The 21,538-nt window shown below is 38.6% G+C and overlaps 1 protein-coding gene and 1 pseudogene across 1 annotated transcript; both read left to right on the plus strand.

Annotated features, from left to right (window-relative positions):
• Positions 1-2,453: 2,453 nt before the first annotated feature.
• Positions 2,454-2,574, plus strand: LOC112866250 (U2 spliceosomal RNA; annotated as a pseudogene).
• A 7,593-nt stretch (positions 2,575-10,167) lies between these two features.
• LOC112865723 (olfactory receptor 52R1-like) lies at positions 10,168-11,112 on the plus strand. The gene has a single exon (XM_086679441.1). It carries the CDS (start codon positions 10,168-10,170, stop codon positions 11,110-11,112), a length of 945 nt encoding a protein of 314 aa, XP_086535567.1.
• The last annotated feature ends 10,426 nt before the right edge of the window (positions 11,113-21,538 follow it).

Consider the following 21,538-nt stretch of genomic DNA (forward strand, 5'->3'; position numbering starts at 1 on the left):
CCAGCATGTAACCCAGCCCTGCTGCCAAGAGACCCTTGGGGCTTACAAATAATATAATCAGATGAGCAGCATGATTCTAGGTGTGAGGACTAGGCTTTCCCTAAGAGGCTCATCACTAGACTGAAGCAGATCAGTAATATGTTTACCATTCTCTTTTAATTATTTTTAAAATTATTGTTAATATTTAATTACTTAAATTTTAACTATTTAAATATTTGTAATATTTTTCAATAAATATAAACATTCTTTTTTCTCTCCATTAACTTTAGATCCTATTTATTGCCATATAAGCTGCAGGCAAGAAATACCCTCACACTTCCTCCTTCTTTCCCTTCTCCATTCCCAAATTTAGTCACCTACACTGTAATATTTGCCTGGATAAGATATATAAATTTATGTAAAGTGTTAAAGCTATGATTAAATATTGCATATTTGTGTTTCAGTTGTTTGAGCCTTAAAGGAAATAAATTTTGACTGAAATTTTTTATTTGATTTTTATTTGATTAAATACACATTATTCAACACAGAATCTAGAATACATGGTGTTACTAATATAAAATCAATTCTTTCCTTTTCTACTGATTCTATTGTCCATAATTATGTCAAATTTCTATTTAATTTACATTGGACCATGGTTTTCTTGGACAACTTTCTGTTTTCTGAAATTCAAATTGCTTTCTATTTTCCTTGCTTACAGGATAAAGACAAGCTTTCTTCATCATCTCCCTAATGCCTTACTGCTATTTATTCATAATGATAACTAAATGCTTGCAAAATCAAACGACCATACAAATATTCTCAAGATCTTATTAAAATAAAAATTCTGATTCATTAGGTCTGAGATGGAGCATGATTTCTGAATTTCTGACACCCCTTCTTCTCTGAGGATTTATTTTGTGCAAGGCTTTAAAACATTCTGCATTTTCTTAAGGTTATTTATTTATTTGGAGAGAGAGACAGCATGAGTGGGGGAGGGACAGAGGGAGAGAATCCCAACCATGCTCTTCGCTGCCAGCACAGAGCCCAATGTGGGGCTTGAACTCAGAAAACTGTGATATCATAACCTGAACCAAAACCAGACACTCAACCTACTGAACCACCAAGGCGCTCCTATATTCTGCATTTTTTAAAGTATATCAAAATGCTGCTTTCCTGGGATTACTTTACATGATATCCTTGAATAATTTCCACTCATACTTGGTTGGCGATTGGATATCCATTTTATTTTGCTGAAGTACACCCTCTGGTTTTATTAAGAAAAAAAAAAAGGAGGCAGAAAATGATAAATATTCTGTGTTCCTACCTGTCAAAAAAACTGTTTTTGCTCTTACACTTTATTGATGGATATGGCTGTATATAGAATTGTTAGGCTATAATAATTTCTCTGAACATTTTCAAGGTTTAGTTTAATATAATGAATAAGACTAGAGATAAAAATTCTGGTTCTGTATGTCTACACTGTAAAACTTAATGCCTTGCTGCCTTAGTTTCTCTACCTGTAAAATGTTGATACCTATTTCATTGAGCTGTTGTACAGAATCAGTAAATCTGTGGTTTTTAAACTGTTAGAATACAAATTGGCATATAGAAACTATCAAGCAAATCTCCCGTATTCATAGCTAGGTTTGTATAAACCAAAATTAAACTTTCTGGTCTTTCTTTACAGGTCTTTACTCTAAAGCATTAGGTTCTACTTTTCTTATCCTTGGTACTTTGAAATTTCACAATATTGTTTCTATATATGCTTTTTTTTTTCCAGTTCTTTATTCTTTTTTCCTTCTTTGCTCAGTAGTATTCAATTGGATAAATGTAGCAAATTTGTTTAATCTCCAATTGACAGATTTGAGTTGTTTTCACATCTTAGCTGTTTATACATACAGCTACTATAAACATTCTTTGACACTTTTGGTACTTATATAAAACACTTATTTGGGGTATGAACTATAAGCGGAATTGCTTGGTCAAAAAGATACTTACCTTGGGGGCACCTGGGTGACTCAGACGGTTGAGCATTTAATTTCAGCTCAGGCCATGATCTCACAGTTCATGCGTTCAAGCCCCGCATCAGGCTCTGTGCTGACAGCTCAGATTCTGTGTGCTTTGGATTCTGTGTGTCTCTCTCTGTCCCTTTCCCACTCATGCTCTGTCTCTCTCTGTTTCTCAAAAATAAACATTAAAAAAATTTTTTTAAAAGAGATGCTCACCTTTACTAGAAATTGCTAAAAAGTTTCTTGATGTGGCTATACTTAGAACCTGAGTGTGTCAATTGACCCATATTTTTGCCAATACTTAGTGTTGTCAATGTATTTAATTTTTGTTATGCTAATAAGTTTATATTGGTATCTCATTGTGATTTGGTATTTTATTTCCTATGAATAATAATGCTGAGCACTTTCCACGTGTGTATTCATCTACTGTCTTTTGTGAAGTGCCTATTTAAATCATTTGCTTAAATCGCTTCTCGGCCTTTTGGCTAAGATCAAGTGTAGTATCTGTTCTTATCAGTTTAATAAATCATTTGCTTAAAATTTTAATAAGCTGCTTGTTTTTTCATTAATTGATTATGGAACTTTATTTTTCAGTTATAGGCATTGTGAATATTTTCTCCATCTGTGACTTGCCTTTTCTTTTTTCTTTAATGTCTATTTATTTTTGAGAGAAAGACAGAAACAGAGAGAGCGTGAGGGAGACACAGAATCTGAAACAGGTTCTAGGCTCTGAGCTGTCAGAACAGAGCCCCACACGGGGCTTGAACTTACAAACTGTGAGATCATGACCCCGAAGTCAGATGCTCAACTGACCAATCCCCCCAGGCACCCCATGTTTGCCTTTTCATATTTATAATGCCACCTTTTGAAATTGATTTTTTAAAATTTTGATGAAGTTCAACTGTTTTTTTTTCTTTCATAGCTAGTGCTTTTTGCAGGCTAAGAAATCTTTGCTTTCCTAAAGTTCATGACAATATTATTCTATTTTTTCTTTTAGAATATTTATAGTTCTAGCTTTCAAATCTAGGTTTATATTGTAATTCAATAAAGATTTTTTTGAGGTAGGAGTTAAAGTTCATTTTTCTTTTAAACAGACAATTAGTTTAGTGCCATAAAGACATTTTTCTGTCCCTGAATTGCATTACTTTCTCTGCTGAAAATTAATTCTGCTTGAAGCTATTTCTGGTTTCTTTATCATTTTTTTCAATAATGTATTGATCTATCCTTACATGCATACAAGGCCACCCCTAAGTTATGTGGGACACAGTAGGATCACTGCTTAAATAGAAAACAATTTAATTCGATAAATAATTGAATTAAATTACATTTAGCAATTAATTAGATAAACTAATAAAAACTATGTTTAAAATCCACTGGCTGGTGATCTTGAATGGCTCAGTTAGTTAACTGCCCAACTCTTAATCTCAGCTCAGGTCTTGATCTAAGGATCACAAGTTCAGCCCCACATTGGACTCTATGCTGGGCGTGAAGCCTAGTTAAAAAAAAAAAAAAATCCACTGGCTCATGTGGAGTATAATTATTTATAGATGAAGATTTAAAATTAAGGATAAAATGTATTTATTGCTGTATTAGTTTTTTAGGCTGCCATAATAAAGTGCCACAAACTGAATAGCTTAACTGACAGAAATGTATTGCATTATAGTTCTGGAGCTTGGAAGTCTAGGATTAAGGTATCAGACATGTTGGTTTCTTCTGTTGGCTATGAAACTGAATCTGTTCAATGCTTCTCTCCTGGCTTCTGGTGGTTTGCTATAAAACTGGCTTATAACACATCATCTTGATTTCTGCCTTCATGTCCACATGGTATTCTCTATCTATTTATATGTCTCTGGGTCCAAATTTCAATTTTTATAAGGACATCAGTCATATTGGACCAAGATCCACCCTACTCCAGTGTAAGTTCATCTTAGCTAACTATGTCTTTAATGACTCTATTTCAAAATAAGATATATTCTGAGGTACTGGGGGTTAGAAATTCAACATATAAATCGGGGTGGGGGGACACAATTCAACCCACAACAATTGTCCAAGCAGTGCACATACATTTTCTTGTCTTTTTCGGTCTCCAGGGCCTTCACTACAGTGTTAACATCAGCAAGGTTCTCCCTGAACTTTGAGGAAGCAGAGCATAGCCCTGATTATTTCCCCTCTAACCATATTTGATTTCCTTCCTGAATGTGGTAATGAACCCTGCATGGTGGAGCAACTGGCAGTGAGAGCACTTTCTTCAGGAGAGTAAGAAATGAGGACAAAAAATCATCATTATACACCTTCTGAGGTCAGATAACAGACAGTTTAATCTTCTACATTATGGTTGGAAGTTCTGCCTCTTGAGAAGGTGCACAAAGTAACAAAAGATATTCATTGTAATTAGTGGACAGAGTCTGAACAATAAACTTAGTCAAGGAGGTCAGTTATTACAGTTTCCAAACACAATGTCTCTGCACAATTAAAGGGAGAGAAATGTGAAAATAGTTTGGGCTGCTTTGAGAGCCCAGGTAAAGTCAGTTGCCATGAACTTGCAATGGTCCCAATCTGATCATTGGTGCTATTGCTTCTAGCAGTTCCTCAGTGGTACAGGGGTAGCAGGAGACAATGACATAATAGTAGCTGTTATGGATAGATAGTGTTGAGGTTATTCACACAAGTATGGTTGAAATGATGAACTATGAGGACTATATTTCATAGAAAAGAACTTGAAAAGAAAAGAGGACTGAAAAGATTGGGAAAATATACATAGGGTATGTTCAAGGATTCAGAGATTGAGTATCTCTGAGCTTTGGCAAGGTTCAGGCCATGTCCATTCATGATTGACTATCTACTGTGGAGATAGAGGACAACACAAGTGAGGATAGAAGAGCTATGGGGCTATGGATGGGGACAAGCTTTCAACATAATTACATGCAAGTATCCCAGGATTCTCAGGCAATATCCTCAACAGCTTTTTCATCCATCAAAACTTCCTTTCCAAACATTTTTCTCTGTCTCTGCCCTCACAACCCCACAAAACCTAACTCACAGATTGGTGTGGCTACAAGTTCATGGTAACCAACCTTAACTAGACTCTCAATATTGCCCACAAATATTTTCACTGTCTACTGGAGACTGAGGTTTAGAGCAGGTCTGCGAGCCAAGTGCACGAGCCCTCTGTGCATCCTGCAGAGACACCGCTTTTGAAACACACAAACCATGAGGAGAACTTTACGAGACCAAATCAGGAAAGTACTGACCTGCCTGCTACACACTCATTTCAGCAAGTCATGCCCAGCTAGAGTTGAAAAACACTGTGGATGGCCTAACAAGTTACTTCAATAAGAGCTTGGATATCATGTCTGCTTGGAGCCACCATAGCATTGGGGATCATGGGAAGATTCATGAGATGAGGAAACTCAGGTCCTATCCCGAGATGTTTCATGTTATTTAGGAGAAAATTCCTCTAGTTAAGAAAGAAGGAGAAAGAGAAGCATGTGGCACTTTCTTCTACTTTCATTACACCAAGTGTTTAATCCACAACTGCTAACAGAAGCAGACACAGAAAAACAGTTACAACCAGAGATAACTCCAAAATTACAATGTGAGCCTGATCCCAAGAATAATAAAACCTTGAATATTTCCTGTACTGGGACTCCCTAACAAAAACAGTTGTACCCTAGATTTTTGTTATGCTGATATCTTAAAACAAACCATGACCTTTGTGAACATGATGATGGCAATTCACCATAAACAGATTACTATAACCCTGATAATGTTGGTAACATTTTGTGTGATTTATTTCCCTATAAATGTATGTTGGGTTTAAATGGCAGAGTGTATCTTCTGAGTCTGACAACTGTGAACTCTGCAAAAAAATTATTACTCTCTGTTTTTAAACACATTTTTGTCAAATCTTCATTTATGACATATCCTTCACATTAGGGAATGTTGAGAAAAAAATATATAAGAGGGGCGCCTGGGTGGTTCAGTCGGTTAAGTGTCTGACTTCAGCTCAGGTCATGATCTCACAGTTTGTGGGTTCAAGTCCCACATCGGCCTCTGTGCTGACAACTCAGATCCCTAGAGCCTGCTTCAGATTCTGTGTCTCCCTCGCTCTCTGCCCCTCCCCCACTCATGCTCTCTCCCTCTCTCCTTCAAAAATAAACAAACATTAAAACAACGTTTTTTTAAGAGAAAAGAAATAAGAGAATACCAGCAAGGGCCTACACAGGGAGTGACAGGAAGCTCTGCACAGACTTAGCTATTCAGGCTGAGCTAGGAGGGCTTTCCAGCTTCACAACTTTCCACAAACAACTATGGCAAGACCTCCATCTGGAATTCGTTTTCCCTCTCCTAATAAGAAGTGAAAGGGCTTAGACCATTGTACCTTGGGACACACAGAAGCACCAACAGATTGTCAACACCCTCATCAAACCCACAATATTGCCTATACACACTCGTATAGACACACGGTGATGTGTAATCACAGTGTTGGGTTTGGAGCTCAGTGTATGCCTTCATAAAACATGTGTATTTAGTGGCTTTGTACTCACAGAGCCACACTATCCCACTAAATATGTATACCAACAGCAAATGATTATTTATACCTACACAAACACAGTTTATACACATACTCACATTCACAGGCAAATCCAGTCCTTACACGTGTTTATTAACACATCTCTCAGATACACATCAACAAACATATCAACACACTTTCACATTCCACATTCCACATTTTGTTTCACTAACAAAAAATGCATGCATACAGATAAGCTCACACTCCTGTAATCTCAACAACACACATTCTTGCACATGCATTCAAATCCCCTGCTTTAGCTATGTGCATACAGAGGAGAGAGGCAAGTTAGGGGTTAATGCTTCCAGCTTACCCTCCAGTCTCAGAGGAAGCCAGAGTATGAGGCAGTGGGGCCCAAGAGGAAGGAAAGAATTAATGCTGGGGAAGGGAAAGGCCAGACTTAAACAGGTCTTTAAATAGGTCCGAACTCATAGTCTCTGTAAAAAGCTAAACCACAGGAACCAGTTAGAGCTGCTTATGGTCAGAGATAAAGCAGAGCTCAAGGTGAGTGGTCCCCTGTGCCCCAGTCATCTCTGCCCTTCCCAGAGAACAGTAGGACTCACAGGGTCTCTAAGAATCTGAAATGCAAGGCAATGCACTGTGCGGAATGACCTGACTTATGCGGGCTCCAGGTCCAGCGATCCATGACTGGTGAATTTCCTTCTGAGATGGGGAGACAATTCGCTGCTCACACTGTGTCCTCCAGGGAAATTCTAGACAAGTAGGCAGCCTGCCTCCACACTCAATCCCTCCACAAAGGACGCAGGATCTGAACCCTACCCCACTTCGGCAATCTTGCTACATGCCTTAGTTTTAGATACCCCAAAGTGAGAGAACAGACTAAATTTCTCTGAAGCCATTCCTTAGCAAGATCTCAGCCCATTTTATCCTTTACCCTTTCAGACTTGAGCAACTCGATTAAACTGATGAACATAACTATTTCTACATAATGAGTGGGGTAATTGAAGTCAACAGAGGTAGTGGTATCAGCACTGGATTCAAACCCGTACTCACAGATGAAAACTGAGCTCCAGCAGTGTGAGAACATTTTTCTTGCAACCATATTCCCTGAAACAAAAGTTACGCCAAGTTCTCACAAATTATATTGTACTTTGGAGAACAGAAACATTGAATCTGAAGTTCAATGTGTGATCACCCTGGCTGTAACATAGAAAAAAAGATGGCTTAATTTCTTCTGCCAATAAGCACTATGCTCACATGAGGTCTAGCATATGGTAGGCAAGGACAGGGACATATTTATAAGCAGGGAGGGGGAAGGAATTTTGGGCAAGAAGGGAAATTATATTGCCCTTCTTTTTCCTACTTTTTAGGGAATGTACATCTCTTTCCCCCAACTCAGCAGCAAGTTGATGACCTGTGTCTCCCCTCAGAATTACTGTTGAAAACCTCACACACTGCACACACACAAAAAAATGACCTAAGATTGGTTAGTCTTAGCTAATGGTTAATTGGTTAACTCCTTGTCCACTCCACATTAGTTGCAGACTTAACTCCTTGCAAGTCTGAGAAGGGAAAAAGACAAAGGAAATGCTGATAGTGAGGACATCAGATTCCATGGGAATGTAAATGTAGAGAAGAAAGAGAGGCACCAGTCAAGAGCCCCATCTCCTACCTCAGACTTGGGTTCCTGGTCACCACCTAAGAAGAGTCACCACTCCAAAAAGAGTATGTAGAACAGGTAAGTTCCCCATGAAGGCTGATGGGCAGAAGTGTGTAAGTGTGTATTAAAAACAATAACATGTAAAAGCAAACAGTGTTATATTTACAAAAATAGCAACATTTTCTATGAGTAATTAGATTATTATGCACTTTGAGACATTGTAGGTTTACCCAGCACCTGTATCAGTGTTCAGTGCAGGAACAAAAATGGTCTCATTATGCTCTCCCAGGTGCCCATGAGACCCAGTGAGTATGTCTTCACAAATGGAGGGTGACTTACAGAGGGCAGAAGGGAAGGAGAAAAGAAGATTCTGGTTCAAACAGAAGATAAAACTGAAAGCCAGGCAAAAGTGCATGAAAAAGAATGTTAAACACCAGATAACGTGTGTGTTTCTGAATTTTCACTATGCCCTGGAGAGGAGTATTTGTTCTGAGCAAAGCCCTAGCTATTATCTAGGTAGGATAGTAAAGTTTCCAAATTAAAGCAAAATTTATAAGTTCTGACCCACATTTCTCTTATAATGCTATAAATATAGGGAAAGTCAGAAAGAGATTAAGTTTATTTGGGATCTTGAACAAAACCTTTTTAGGAACCATTACATCAGGTTGAATGAAATTGTGTTAGTCTCCAGAGGCTGGTTAAGGGAGATTTGAAAAGATACTCTTCTTATCTGGGTGTTTCCGTTAGGGAGGACATTCAAACAAAGGCTCTGGTCAATTGATATTAAATTGGTCATTGACTCCACATAGGTAACAGTCAGCAGAGGGATCAGACAGGGTCAACCATTGTAATGCAAGTATTGGCACAGGATGACATTCATGTCTGTCAACAGACAGCAGCTCAGACTCCAGCATGAAAAATACATATAGCTGTCTTGTGACCTGGCATCAAAGTAGTGTTTAGAAGGTTCTATTAGGACATTTTTAAGATATGGCTAACCAAGTAAAAAGTCCATTGCCCCTGAACAATGACATTTATTTGTTGTTTGCTTCAGCAAACATTTATTAAAACCCTGTTCTGTGCCAAGTAGAGAAGTGCTCAGGTTGGTGTACTCGTTAGGGCCGACCTCATGAAAATTCATCATGCAGGACAGGAGTCAGTAAACTATCACCTGCAGACCAAATCCAGCTTGCAGCCTGTTTTTGAAAATAAAATTGTATTGGAATGTAGCCACACTCACACATTTCCATATTGACTGTGCTGCTTTCATGCTACCATGCCCAAGCTGACTAATACCAACAAGACTGTATGGCCCACAAAGACTAAAATATGCGTGATCTGACCTTTCACAGAAAACAGTTGCTGGCCCCTAATCTAGGAGGAGACATTCACTATACATAACAGGTTTAACTGCAGGTGTACAATCTGTCACTCAGTTATCCTCCAGCCCAAATTCTCCCGGTAACTCCTAGAATAAAAAATAACTCATCATCACTACGTACAATGCCATTAAGACAAAGTGCTTTGCACACTGGTTTCCTGTCCTGAAAAGTTCCCAAGTGGCTTAAATAAATGGCTGAAAAGAACCTGTTGGAAAGGTTAAACAAATCATTTTGTCCTAAAGAATAGAAGGATGAGAATTACTATTAGTGACATTATTTGTTAAGATAGTTTTCTCTTAACAGATTCTACTTTCATGGATAATATTGATTCTTATACAGAAACTACACTTGCAGCTAGTATGTTCTGACACTACTTTGAGTGACATAAATATGAATGAAGGCTAAAGAATGACATCACTTTATGTTCCAAAATTTAATTTATTAAAACATTTGAAATTATTCCAATTTACTTTTAAAGTCAATCAACCTATTATTCAATGGCTTCTTCTAAAATATTATAAATAATACTAATAACTTATTTCATTGTTATCACTAGTAGAGCATAGATTACCTTCCCAAGGAAGCCAAATTAACCATCCTGTGATGCTGGCTTTAGAGAACAGCTCTTCACATCCTGCATACTTCATCCTACTTGGGATCCCAGGACTCGAGAATTCCCAATTTTGGATTGCCTTTCCTCTCTGTGCCATGTATGTTGTGGCTATAATTGGCAATACCACTGTCCTCCATATAGTCCGAATTGACCACACTCTGCATGAGCCCATGTACCTCTTTCTAGCCATGCTGGCTATCACTGACCTGGTCCTCTCATCTTCCACCCAACCTAAAATGCTGGCTATACTCTGGTTTCATGCTCATGAAACTGAATACCATGCCTGCCTCATCCAGATGTTCTTCATCCATGCCTTTTCCTCTGTGGAGTCTGGGGTACTCATGGCTATGGCCTTGGACCGTTATGTGGCCATCTGCTTCCCACTCCGTCACTCAAGTGTCCTGACCCCAGCTGTCGTGGGTAAATTGGGAGCAGCTGTGATGATGAGAGCATTGCTGTTGGTGAGCCCCTTCTGCATTATGGTCTCCAGGATGCCCTTCTGCCCCAACCAGATCATTCCTCAGTCATACTGTGAGCACATGGCTGTGCTAAAGCTGCTGTGTGCAGATACTAGAGTAAATCGTGCATATGGGCTCTTTGGGGCTTTCTCTGTGGTTGGCTTTGATATGATTGTCATCAGTGTATCCTATGTGATGATTTTGAGAACTGTTCTGGGGTTGCCTTCTGGTGAAGCCCGGCTCAAGGCTTTTGGCACATGTGCATCCCATATCTGTGTCATCTTGGCTTTTTATATCCCAGCGCTCTTTACGTTCCTCACCCACCGCTTTGGACATCATGTACCCCGAGCAGTACATATCATGTTTGCCAATCTCTATCTCCTGGTTCCTCCCATGCTCAACCCCATCATCTATGGAGTTAGAACCAAGCAGATCAGGAACAGGGTTATTCAAGGTTGTTGTGGAAAAGATCCCTGAGCCAAAAGTCATAGTATAACAACCAACCCAATCACCTCACTGATCTAGGAACACAAATGCAGATAATTTGTCATGCCAGCACATATCAGCACAAAGTCATCTCTGTGAACAAAAGGCCCAGAGTTTAGTAACCCTCCAGAGTAGGACCAATTTTCAGGATGCCCACAACAAGAGCTCTCTGAGAGATGTGATTAACCACAAATGCTGAGTTGACCAATGTTCATCATCAAAAGAAAACAGTGAAAAATATGTCAACCTACCAAATTAGTGAAGATTTTAAAAGAATGCCATTTCCTGTCCATCAACTGATGAATGGATAAAGAAATTGTGGTTTATATACACAATGGAGTACTACAGGGCAATGAGAAAGAACAAAATATGGCCCTTTGTAGCAATGTGGATGGAACTGGAGAGTGTGATGCTAAGTGAAATAAGCCATACAGAGAAAGACAGATACCATATGCTTTCACTCTTATGTGGATCCTGAGAAACTTAACAGAAACCCATGGGGGAGGGGAAGGAAAAAAAAAAAAAAAAGAGGTTAGAGTGGGAGAGAGCCAGAGCATAAGAGACTCTTAAAAACTGGGAACAAACTGAGGGTTGATGGGGGGTGGGAGGGAGGGGAGGGTGGGTGATGGGTATTGATGAGGGCACCTTTTGGGATGAGCACTGGGTGTTGTATGGAAACCAATTTGACAATAAATTTCATATATTGAAAAAATAAATAAATAAATAAAAGAATGCCATTTCCACAGACCACCAAGGTGAAAATTATTTTTACACTATCACTAGAAGTACAAGTTGGTAAACCTTGTTAAAAAGGAGACTTGAAATTTCTACCAGAACAATTCGAAAACACATGTACTCCCCATCTTGGGATCTCTTTATAAAAATAGAATTTGAAAAAAAAATTCAAAGGCACATACAGATTCATTATTTATAAAAACAAAAACTGGAAAACATTCTAATAATAACCTGTAAGACCCAGATGAAGAATAAACTATTGAATATCATGTAACATTTAACTAATGTATTTGCAAAGAGTATGGAAAGGTATGTAAAATGACCAAGATAGAACATTAAAGAAAAAAGAAAAAAACATTTGCCCATAAGGCTATGGCCAATTCAAAAAGAAATAGAAGGCATAGAAAAATATTCTGGAAATACATCCAAAATCTAATAATAGCAACTCAGAGGAGTGATATTTGTGGTTTCTTAATTTTATTTCTTCATTTTTATGTATTCTTTAAAATTATCCTTGATTGAGGAAGCTTAATTTTAGTGTGAGCAAATGTAATTGAAACAACAAAAGTGTACAAACAGGTTATTTCAGTGCCAAAGCCTAGGGGAAGGCAGTGGGCAATCTGAGAAGATGAAGGACTCTAGAATAACTTCCAGAAAATCTTGAAACTCCAGATGTGAAATTAAACCAGAATCACAACCTTTTGAGACTGGTAAGAATGAGGATAAGGTATGCTGAGCATTGGATTCTCCTTCCAAAATTTCCTAAATCCCTGATTCAATGGATTTCAGAATGACAGAGTGTGGGAAAAGAATGAAGGAGAATTTTCCTTCTGAAGATAACTATACTGTATGGTTAAAGGTAGTGAGAAAATCACTAGAAGTTTTAGTATTTGTTAATATTTAATTTCCTTTTATATTAAAATTTCAAGCTATTATTAGAAACTGTATTTTTTACTTTCATTTTTTCTTTATGAGGTATACTTCTACAAAAAGTTGTACTTATTTAATGCATATATTTTGATGGTTTGGACATATGCTACAGACATAATACCATCACCACAAACAAGGTACAATCACCCACCACAATTATTGAATTGGTCTTTTTATCATACTGCACCATTCTCCTGTTAAAGCCAATACTGAAAAGGTTCTAGGCACTGAGGCTTTTATGTTACTAAAACCAACATCAGTTGAAGGTACTTTAAGAAGAATCAGGAACATGTTTGCTTCTCCCAGAAGAAACACTATTGGAGACTAAAAGTGTCCCCAAAAATGAATAGGTATTCTGAAGGAGCATTTTCATGATCCCCAAATTTTAGAGTTATCAAGGGACTGTTATACTGTTATCAGCAAATCAGTTAGTGATTGTGAGCCCCTCTCCCTCTTTTTAAAATCAACTTTATTTCTGTATAACTTGTGACAATAAAATGTAAGTATTTTAATGCACAGTTTTAAGAGTTCTAACACATATAAATGCCTCTGTAGCTCCCACCCCACTTAAGACATAGAACATTTTCAACACTTTGGAAAAGTTTCTCTTGCCTCTCTGGAGCCAGTCGCCACCTCTGTACCCAAACCAGGCAAAGCCTGATCTGATTTCTCTCAATATATATTTATTTTCTCTCACTAAAACTTTCATAAATCTAAGAACAAATAATATATTCTTTTAATTCTGGTGTCTTTCACTCAGTATAGAGGTTTTCAGATTCAGCCATACTGTTGTATGTATGAAGTAGTTATTTACTATTATTTCTGAGCAGTATATTCTATTTTTTCAACATACCAGTTGTCACCATTTTCCTTTACTTCAGCCCTTCTATTCTTCTTCCAAACATATTCTCTTCTTATCTGTGTTAGGGTTTTGCTGTAAATCGTTCCACGTCCCCCAGTTGTTATTTTCTAGAATATTCTATCTTCCTCTCAACATCCTTTAGATATCAACCAATACAACCTTATCAGTGAAATGTGCTTAACTCATATATGTCAACTAATTCTTGCTCCCCACCGTAATTTTCTTTCAACATAAATATTTTATTTCCTCCTTATCTTAACAGAATATGTAAATATTCAAATACTTATTCACCATCAGTTAGTATGACTTGAATATAACTTCCATAAGTATAGCATACTTGTTCACTATTCTGTCCCAAACCTAGCTCACCAGAAAAAACTACTTACATGAACGAATGATTAAATTTTTACATGTGCCTGGTACCATCGTCACAACAATTCCACTCCTGACCACAAGATGGCATTGGCAGGTCCATTTTTGCCTCCTTCCTCCAAAATGGGATACAAGACATTTCAGTCCTAAGGCCTCCTTTCATTATTGCCATGGAAACTTTGAAGGTTGTTATCTGTCTGATAAGATACCTTTGACAGATAAATAACAATTTGTCCCTCACTCCTTTTTATTTACAAATATAAAATACGTGGAACATTTTACATTTCTCTTCAAGAAATACCTATGAAGTGATTATGTTGCACCAAATATTATTCTATGAGAGGATGGGACTACCACAGAGACAGGAGAAAATGGCAATCAGAGAACCTAGTTAGTATGAAACGATCAAATGAAGCACACTGAATTCCAGCTCCAGTAGAAAACCTACTTACTTAAACTGTGCAGCTCTATCATGACTAGAAGTACCCTTAAGTATCATGAATCAGTGAAAATAGAAGATTGCCTTCATTACAACCTGAAGAACTAGTGGGTCCAGGACATCAAATCTTTAACTAACTCCAGGCACCTGTACTCATTTCCAAAAACTATCAAGTGAGTACTTTGAGCAAGAGACTTGATTTCCCATTTGTACATGGGCAGAGTCATCCCAGTGCCTCTCTTCTTTCAGCACACACCTCTAAGGTGACCTAATGGCTAAGAGAAGCCAGTCAGAACTTAACAAAAGCAGGTCAGCTTCTCCTGGTTTTTAAACATTATTCAGGGCTGAGATCTGCTGTCTGAGCTCAGTTCTACAGTAACTTCAAGAGGGGAATAATGCATCATCAGTATTGTCTACTCTGCACGGAGCCAAACACAGTGTTATTAGTATGATGTATTTCATGCTCAAAGTCAACAAGCATTTCTTCACCACTTACTATGTGCCAGTACTGTGTTTGGTGCTGGGGTTATGAACATAACAAGTTCATAGTTCATCCTAAAATCCCCTCCTCCAACCTCCTCCAGCACCTGCTACAATCTACAGTCATCACCCTCACCCACTTATACCCTGATGACCTGACTATGTATTTATTATTGATTCTCTGCTACATCTGTTATGCCTGAGGTCACTAACTAATCTTACTCTATCTTTGAGGCTAGAGGTCAGAAAGCAGAAGAAGAAGAAAGGCCCAAGGAGGTATGATGCCTCACTTAGCAGAGCCTTGGCCTCATCCCCATCCCAGATAAACCTGGAGTCTCAGTCTTTGATTTCCAGTACTGAATGTGCATATTTTAGGTATGGACCATCACGGAAGTGTTTGGGATTCACTACTCTCTAGAAGCCCTAGAGTTACCAGCCATGTTATTTCTTTTGTTTTCTAAACTTTATCTATTTGTTTTGAGAAAGAGAGAGAGAGAGAGAGCATTGGAGGGTTTTGAGAGAGAGAGAGAGAGAGAGCATTGGAGGGGCAGAAAGAGGAAAGAGAGAATACCAAGGAGGCTCCATGCTGTCAGTGTGGAAACTTTTTTCCCGGAAACTTTGGCTTATAGACACATCATCTTGATAACTACCTTCATGGCCAAATGGCAATTTCTCTCTACCTATACATCTGTGTTTCCAAATTTCCCCTTGTACGAAGACAGCAGTCACATTGGATTAGGGCCCACCCTACTCCAACATGACCTCATTTTATCCACCTACACTCTGATGACAAAGTCATATTCTGAGGTACAGTGGAGTAGAAATTCAACATATAAATCGGGGTGGGGGGACACAATTCAACCCACAACAATTGTCCAAGCAGTGCACATACATTTTCTTGTCTTTTTCGGTCTCCAGGGCCTTCACTACAGTGTTAACATCAGCAAGGTTCTCCCTGAACTTTGAGGAAGCAGAGCATAGCCCTGATTATTTCCCCTCTAACCATATTTGATTTCCTTCCTGAATGTGGTAATGAACCCTGCATGGTGGAGCAACTGGCAGTGAGAGCACTTTCTTCAGGAGAGTAAGAAATGAGGACAAAAAATCATCATTATACACCTTCTGAGGTCAGATAACAGACAGTTTAACCTTCTACGTTATGGTTGGAAGTTCTGCTTCTTGAGAAGATACACAAAGTAACAAAAGATATTCATTGTAATTAGTGGACAGAGTCTGAACAATAAACTTAGTCAAGGAGGTCAGTTATTACAGTTTCCAAACACAATGTCTCTGCACAATTAAAGGGAGAGAAATGTGAAAATAGTTTGGGCTGCTTTGAGAGCCCAGGTAAAGTCAGTTGCCATGAACTTGCAATGGTCCCAATCTGATCATTGGTGCTATTGCTTCTAGCAGTTGCTCAGTGGTACAGGGGTAGCAGGAGACAATGACATAATAGTAGCTGTGATGGATAGATAGTGTTGAGGTTATTCACACAAGTATGGTTGAAATAATGAACTATGAGGACTATATTTCATAGACAAGAACTTGAAAAGAGTACTGAAAAGATTGGCTATATATATATATATATATATATATATATATATATATATATATATATAAGTTTTGAAGGAATTGATGATGTGAAAAACAAGAAATGAGGGGCACCTGGATGGCCCAGTCAGTTAAGCATCCAACTTCAGCTCAGGTCATGATCTCACGGTACGTGAGTTTGAGCCCCGTTAGGACCTGTGCTGACAGCTCAGAGCCTGGAGCCTGCTTTGGATTCTATTTCTCTCTCTCTCTCTCTCTCTCTCTCTCTCTCTCTCTCTGCCCCTCCCCCACTCATGCTCGCTCACTCTCGCTCTCTCTCTCTCAAAAATAAATAAACATTAAAAAATATATTAAATTTTAAAAAAAGAAACACAAAAATGAGTAAAAAAAAAAAAGTAGAAAGATACAATGGTGTCATTAGAATAACATGCTCAAGGATTGAGAGATTGATTGATATGCTGTGGCAAGGTTCAGGACATGTCCATTTGATATTGACTAAGTATCTATATGGAGACAGAGGAAAACACAAGTGAGGATCAAAAAGCTATGAGGCTCTGGATGGGGATCTTTTGACATAGTTACACTGAAGCGTCCCAGGATTCTTAGGTCAATATTCTCAACAACATCTTCTTCCATCAAAACTTCCTTTCCAAACGTTTTTCTCTGACTCTGCCATCATAACCCCACAAAACCTAACTTAAATATTGGTGTGGCTACAAGTTCATGGTAAAACACCTTAACTAGGCTCTCAATACTTCCCACAAATCTGTACATTCTACCAAAGACTGAGATTTAGAGCACGGGTGTGAGCCTGGTTCACAAGTCCTCCATGGATCCTGCAGAAACACCACCTTTTGAAACACACAAACCATGAAAAGAACTTTATAAGAGTAAATCAGGAAAGTACTGACCTGCCTACTACACATTGATTTCAGCAAGCAATACCGAACTAAACTTGAAAAACAGTGTGGCTGACCTCACGAGTTACTTCTATAAGAACTTGGGTACTATGTCTGCTTGGAAGCACCATGGCACTGAGAATCTTGGGAAGATTCATGAGATGAGGAAACTCAGTTCCTACCCTTAGATGTGACATTTTATTGAAGGAGAAAATCTCCTCTCATTAAAAAAGAAAAAGGGGGGGGGGGAGATGAAGGACGGAAGAGGAGGAGGAGGAGAATAAGAAGAGAAGAAGGAAGAAGGGGAAGAGGAGGGAGGAGGAGGAAGAGGAAAAGAACAACAACAACATCATCAACAACAAGGCACTTTCTTCTACTTTCATTACACCAAGTGTTTAATCTATGACAGCTAAAAGAAGCAAAGAAAACTAATTTGCAACCAGAGATAACTCCAAAATTACAATGTCCCCTGCTCCCTAGAATAATAAAACCTTGAATATTTCCTATAAACCTGGACTCCCTAACAAAACCAGTTGTATCCAAGATTTTTTTCTTCTGCTGATAGTTTAAACTAAAACATGACCTTTGTGAACATAATGATGGCAATTCACCATAAACAGGTTATTGTAATCCTGATAATGGTGGTAATATTACGTGTGATTTGTTTCCCTATAATTATATGTTGGGTTTTAGATTTTGCAAAGCACGGTTTCTGAAGTCTGACAGATTTCATCTGTGCAAATAAATCCTTACTTTCTATTTTTAGTTATTTATTTGTCAAATATTCCTTTGACATATCCTATATCAAGGAATGCTGAGAAAAATAAATATGAGAATACCAGCTAGGCCTACACAGGGAGTGACAGGAAGCTCTGCACAGACTTAGCTATTCAGGCTGAGCTAGGAGGGCTTTCCAGCTTCACAACTTTCCACAAACAACTATGGCAAGACCTCCATCTGGAATTCGTTTTCCCTCTCCTAATAAGAAGTGAAAGGGCTTAGACCATTGTACCTTGGGACACACAGAAGCACCAACAGATTGTCAACACCCTCATCAAACCCACAATATTGCCTATACACACTCGTATAGACACACGGTGATGTGTAATCACAGTGTTGGGTTTGGAGCTCAGTGTATGCCTTCATAAAACATGTGTATTTAGTGGCTTTGTACTCACAGAGCCACACTATCCCACTAAATATGTATACCAACAGCAAATGATTATTTATACCTACACAAACACAGTTTATACACATACTCACATTCACAGGCAAATCCAGTCCTTACACGTGTTTATTAACACATCTCTCAGATACACATCAACAAACATATCAACACACTTTCACATTCCACATTCCACATTTTGTTTCACTAACAAAAAATGCATGCATACAGATAAGCTCACACTCCTGTAATCTCAACAACACACATTCTTGCACATGCATTCAAATCCCCTGCTTTAGCTATGTGCATACAGAGGAGAGAGGCAAGTTAGGGGTTAATGCTTCCAGCTTACCCTCCAGTCTCAGAGGAAGCCAGAGTATGAGGCAGTGGGGCCCAAGAGGAAGGAAAGAATTAATGCTGGGGAAGGGAAAGGCCAGACTTAAACAGGTCTTTAAATAGGTCCGAACTCATAGTCTCTGTAAAAAGCTAAACCACAGGAACCAGTTAGAGCTGCTTATGGTCAGAGATAAAGCAGAGCTCAAGGTGAGTGGTCCCCTGTGCCCCAGTCATCTCTGCCCTTCCCAGAGAACAGTAGGACTCACAGGGTCTCTAAGAATCTGAAATGCAAGGCAATGCACTGTGCGGAATGACCTGACTTATGCGGGCTCCAGGTCCAGCGATCCATGACTGGTGAATTTCCTTCTGAGATGGGGAGACAATTCGCTGCTCACACTGTGTCCTCCAGGGAAATTCTAGACAAGTAGGCAGCCTGCCTCCACACTCAATCCCTCCACAAAGGACGCAGGATCTGAACCCTACCCCACTTCGGCAATCTTGCTACATGCCTTAGTTTTAGATACCCCAAAGTGAGAGAACAGACTAAATTTCTCTGAAGCCATTCCTTAGCAAGATCTCAGCCCATTTTATCCTTTACCCTTTCAGACTTGAGCAACTCGATTAAACTGATGAACATAACTATTTCTACATAATGAGTGGGGTAATTGAAGTCAACAGAGGTAGTGGTATCAGCACTGGATTCAAACCCGTACTCACAGATGAAAACTGAGCTCCAGCAGTGTGAGAACATTTTTCTTGCAACCATATTCCCTGAAACAAAAGTTACGCCAAGTTCTCACAAATTATATTGTACTTTGGAGAACAGAAACATTGAATCTGAAGTTCAATGTGTGATCACCCTGGCTGTAACATAGAAAAAAAGATGGCTTAATTTCTTCTGCCAATAAGCACTATGCTCACATGAGGTCTAGCATATGGTAGGCAAGGACAGGGACATATTTATAAGCAGGGAGGGGGAAGGAATTTTGGGCAAGAAGGGAAATTATATTGCCCTTCTTTTTCCTACTTTTTAGGGAATGTACATCTCTTTCCCCCAACTCAGCAGCAAGTTGATGACCTGTGTCTCCCCTCAGAATTACTACTGAAAACCTCACACACTGCACAAAAATGACCCAAGATTGGTTAACTCCCTGTCTACTCCACATGACTTGTAGCCTTAATTCTTCATGCATTGAGTTCATACGTCTGAGGAGGAAAAAAAGAGAAAAGAATTTCTTGTAGTGATGATACCATATTTCATGGGATTGTTAAGTGTAGATAAGAAAGAAAGGCACCTGTCAAGAGCCCCCATTTCCCTCTTCAGACTGGGTCACCCCCTAAGAAGAGTCACTACTCCAAAAACAGTATGTAAAACAAACAGGTAATTTCCCTATTAAGGCTGACAGGCAGAAGTTTGTGGGAGTTAAAACCAATAACATGTAAAAGCTTATAGTGTTATATTTACAAATATAGCAATGTCTTACATATTATTAAAGAGATTGTTATGCAGTTTGAGAAATTGAAGCTTTAGCCAGTTTATTCACCAGTGCCTAGTGCAGAAACGAATATGGTCTAAGTGCTTTTCCAGGTGCCTATGAGCCTCAGTGACTTTGTCCTCACAAATGGAAGGTGACTTACGGGGGGGGGGGGGGGGGAGAAAGGAGGGAGAAAGGAAGACTCTGATTCAAACAGAATGTATAACTGGAAGACCAAGCCAGCAGAAGGGAATGAAACAAGAGCCTTACACATCAGATAATGTGTATGCTTCTGAATTTTCACTATGCCCCGGAGAGGAGTATTTCTTTTCAGCAAACCTACAGCTATTATCTAGGTAGGATAGTAAAGTTTCCAATTTAGAGCCTGATTTACCAACTCTGAGCCACATTTCTCTCATAATGTTATAAATCTAGGGAAAATCCAAAATAGATTAAGTGTATTTGGGATCTCAAAGAAACCCTTTTATAAAACTATTATATCTGTAGACTGAAACAATTGTTAATCCCCATAGGTGATTGGTTAAGGGAGATTTGAAAAGACACTCTTCTTAACTTGGTGTTTCTGTTATGGAGGAGGTAAGAATGAATGAATTCAAGGAAAGTCTCAGGTCAAGTGAAATTAAATAGTGGGAAGGTGTTGAGTAAGACCCAGGTAAGCTTTTGTGTCATTGACTCTCAGATAGGTAATAGTCTCCAGAGGGATCAGACAAGATCAACAATGTATGCAAGTATCAGCAGAAGATGACATTCACATCTTTCAATGGACAGGAGGTCAGACTCTACTATGAGAAATATAGGTAGCTGTCCTGTGGCACGGGATCAAAGTAATGTTTAGAGGATTCTATCAGAACATTGTAAGATATGGCTAATCAGTTAAAAAAGCAATTACCCCTGAACAATGATATTTATTCATTATTTGCTTTGAAAATGGTAATTAAACCCCTGTTTTGTGCCATGCACAGAGATACTAGGGATGGTGCACAATTCAGGGCTGACCTCATGAAAATTTGTCATATAAAATGGAATTAGCAAACTATCACCTGCAGACCAAATCCAGCTAGTAGCCTGATTTTGAAAATAAATTTGTATTGGAATGTAGCCACATTCACACATTTCTATACTGACTATGGTTGCATTCGTGCTACAGTGGCT

The sequence above is a fragment of the Puma concolor genome, chromosome D1, assembly GCF_028749965.1.
Source record: "Puma concolor isolate L17-30 chromosome D1, mPumCon1.1.hap2, whole genome shotgun sequence".
Lineage (NCBI taxonomy): Eukaryota > Metazoa > Chordata > Mammalia > Carnivora > Felidae > Puma > Puma concolor.

Bases quoted from the DNA above. Each gene is read 5' to 3' on its own strand.
- LOC112865723 (XM_086679441.1), top strand. From the start codon at position 10,168: ATGCTGGCTTTAGAGAACAGCTCTTCACATCCTGCATACTTCATCCTA.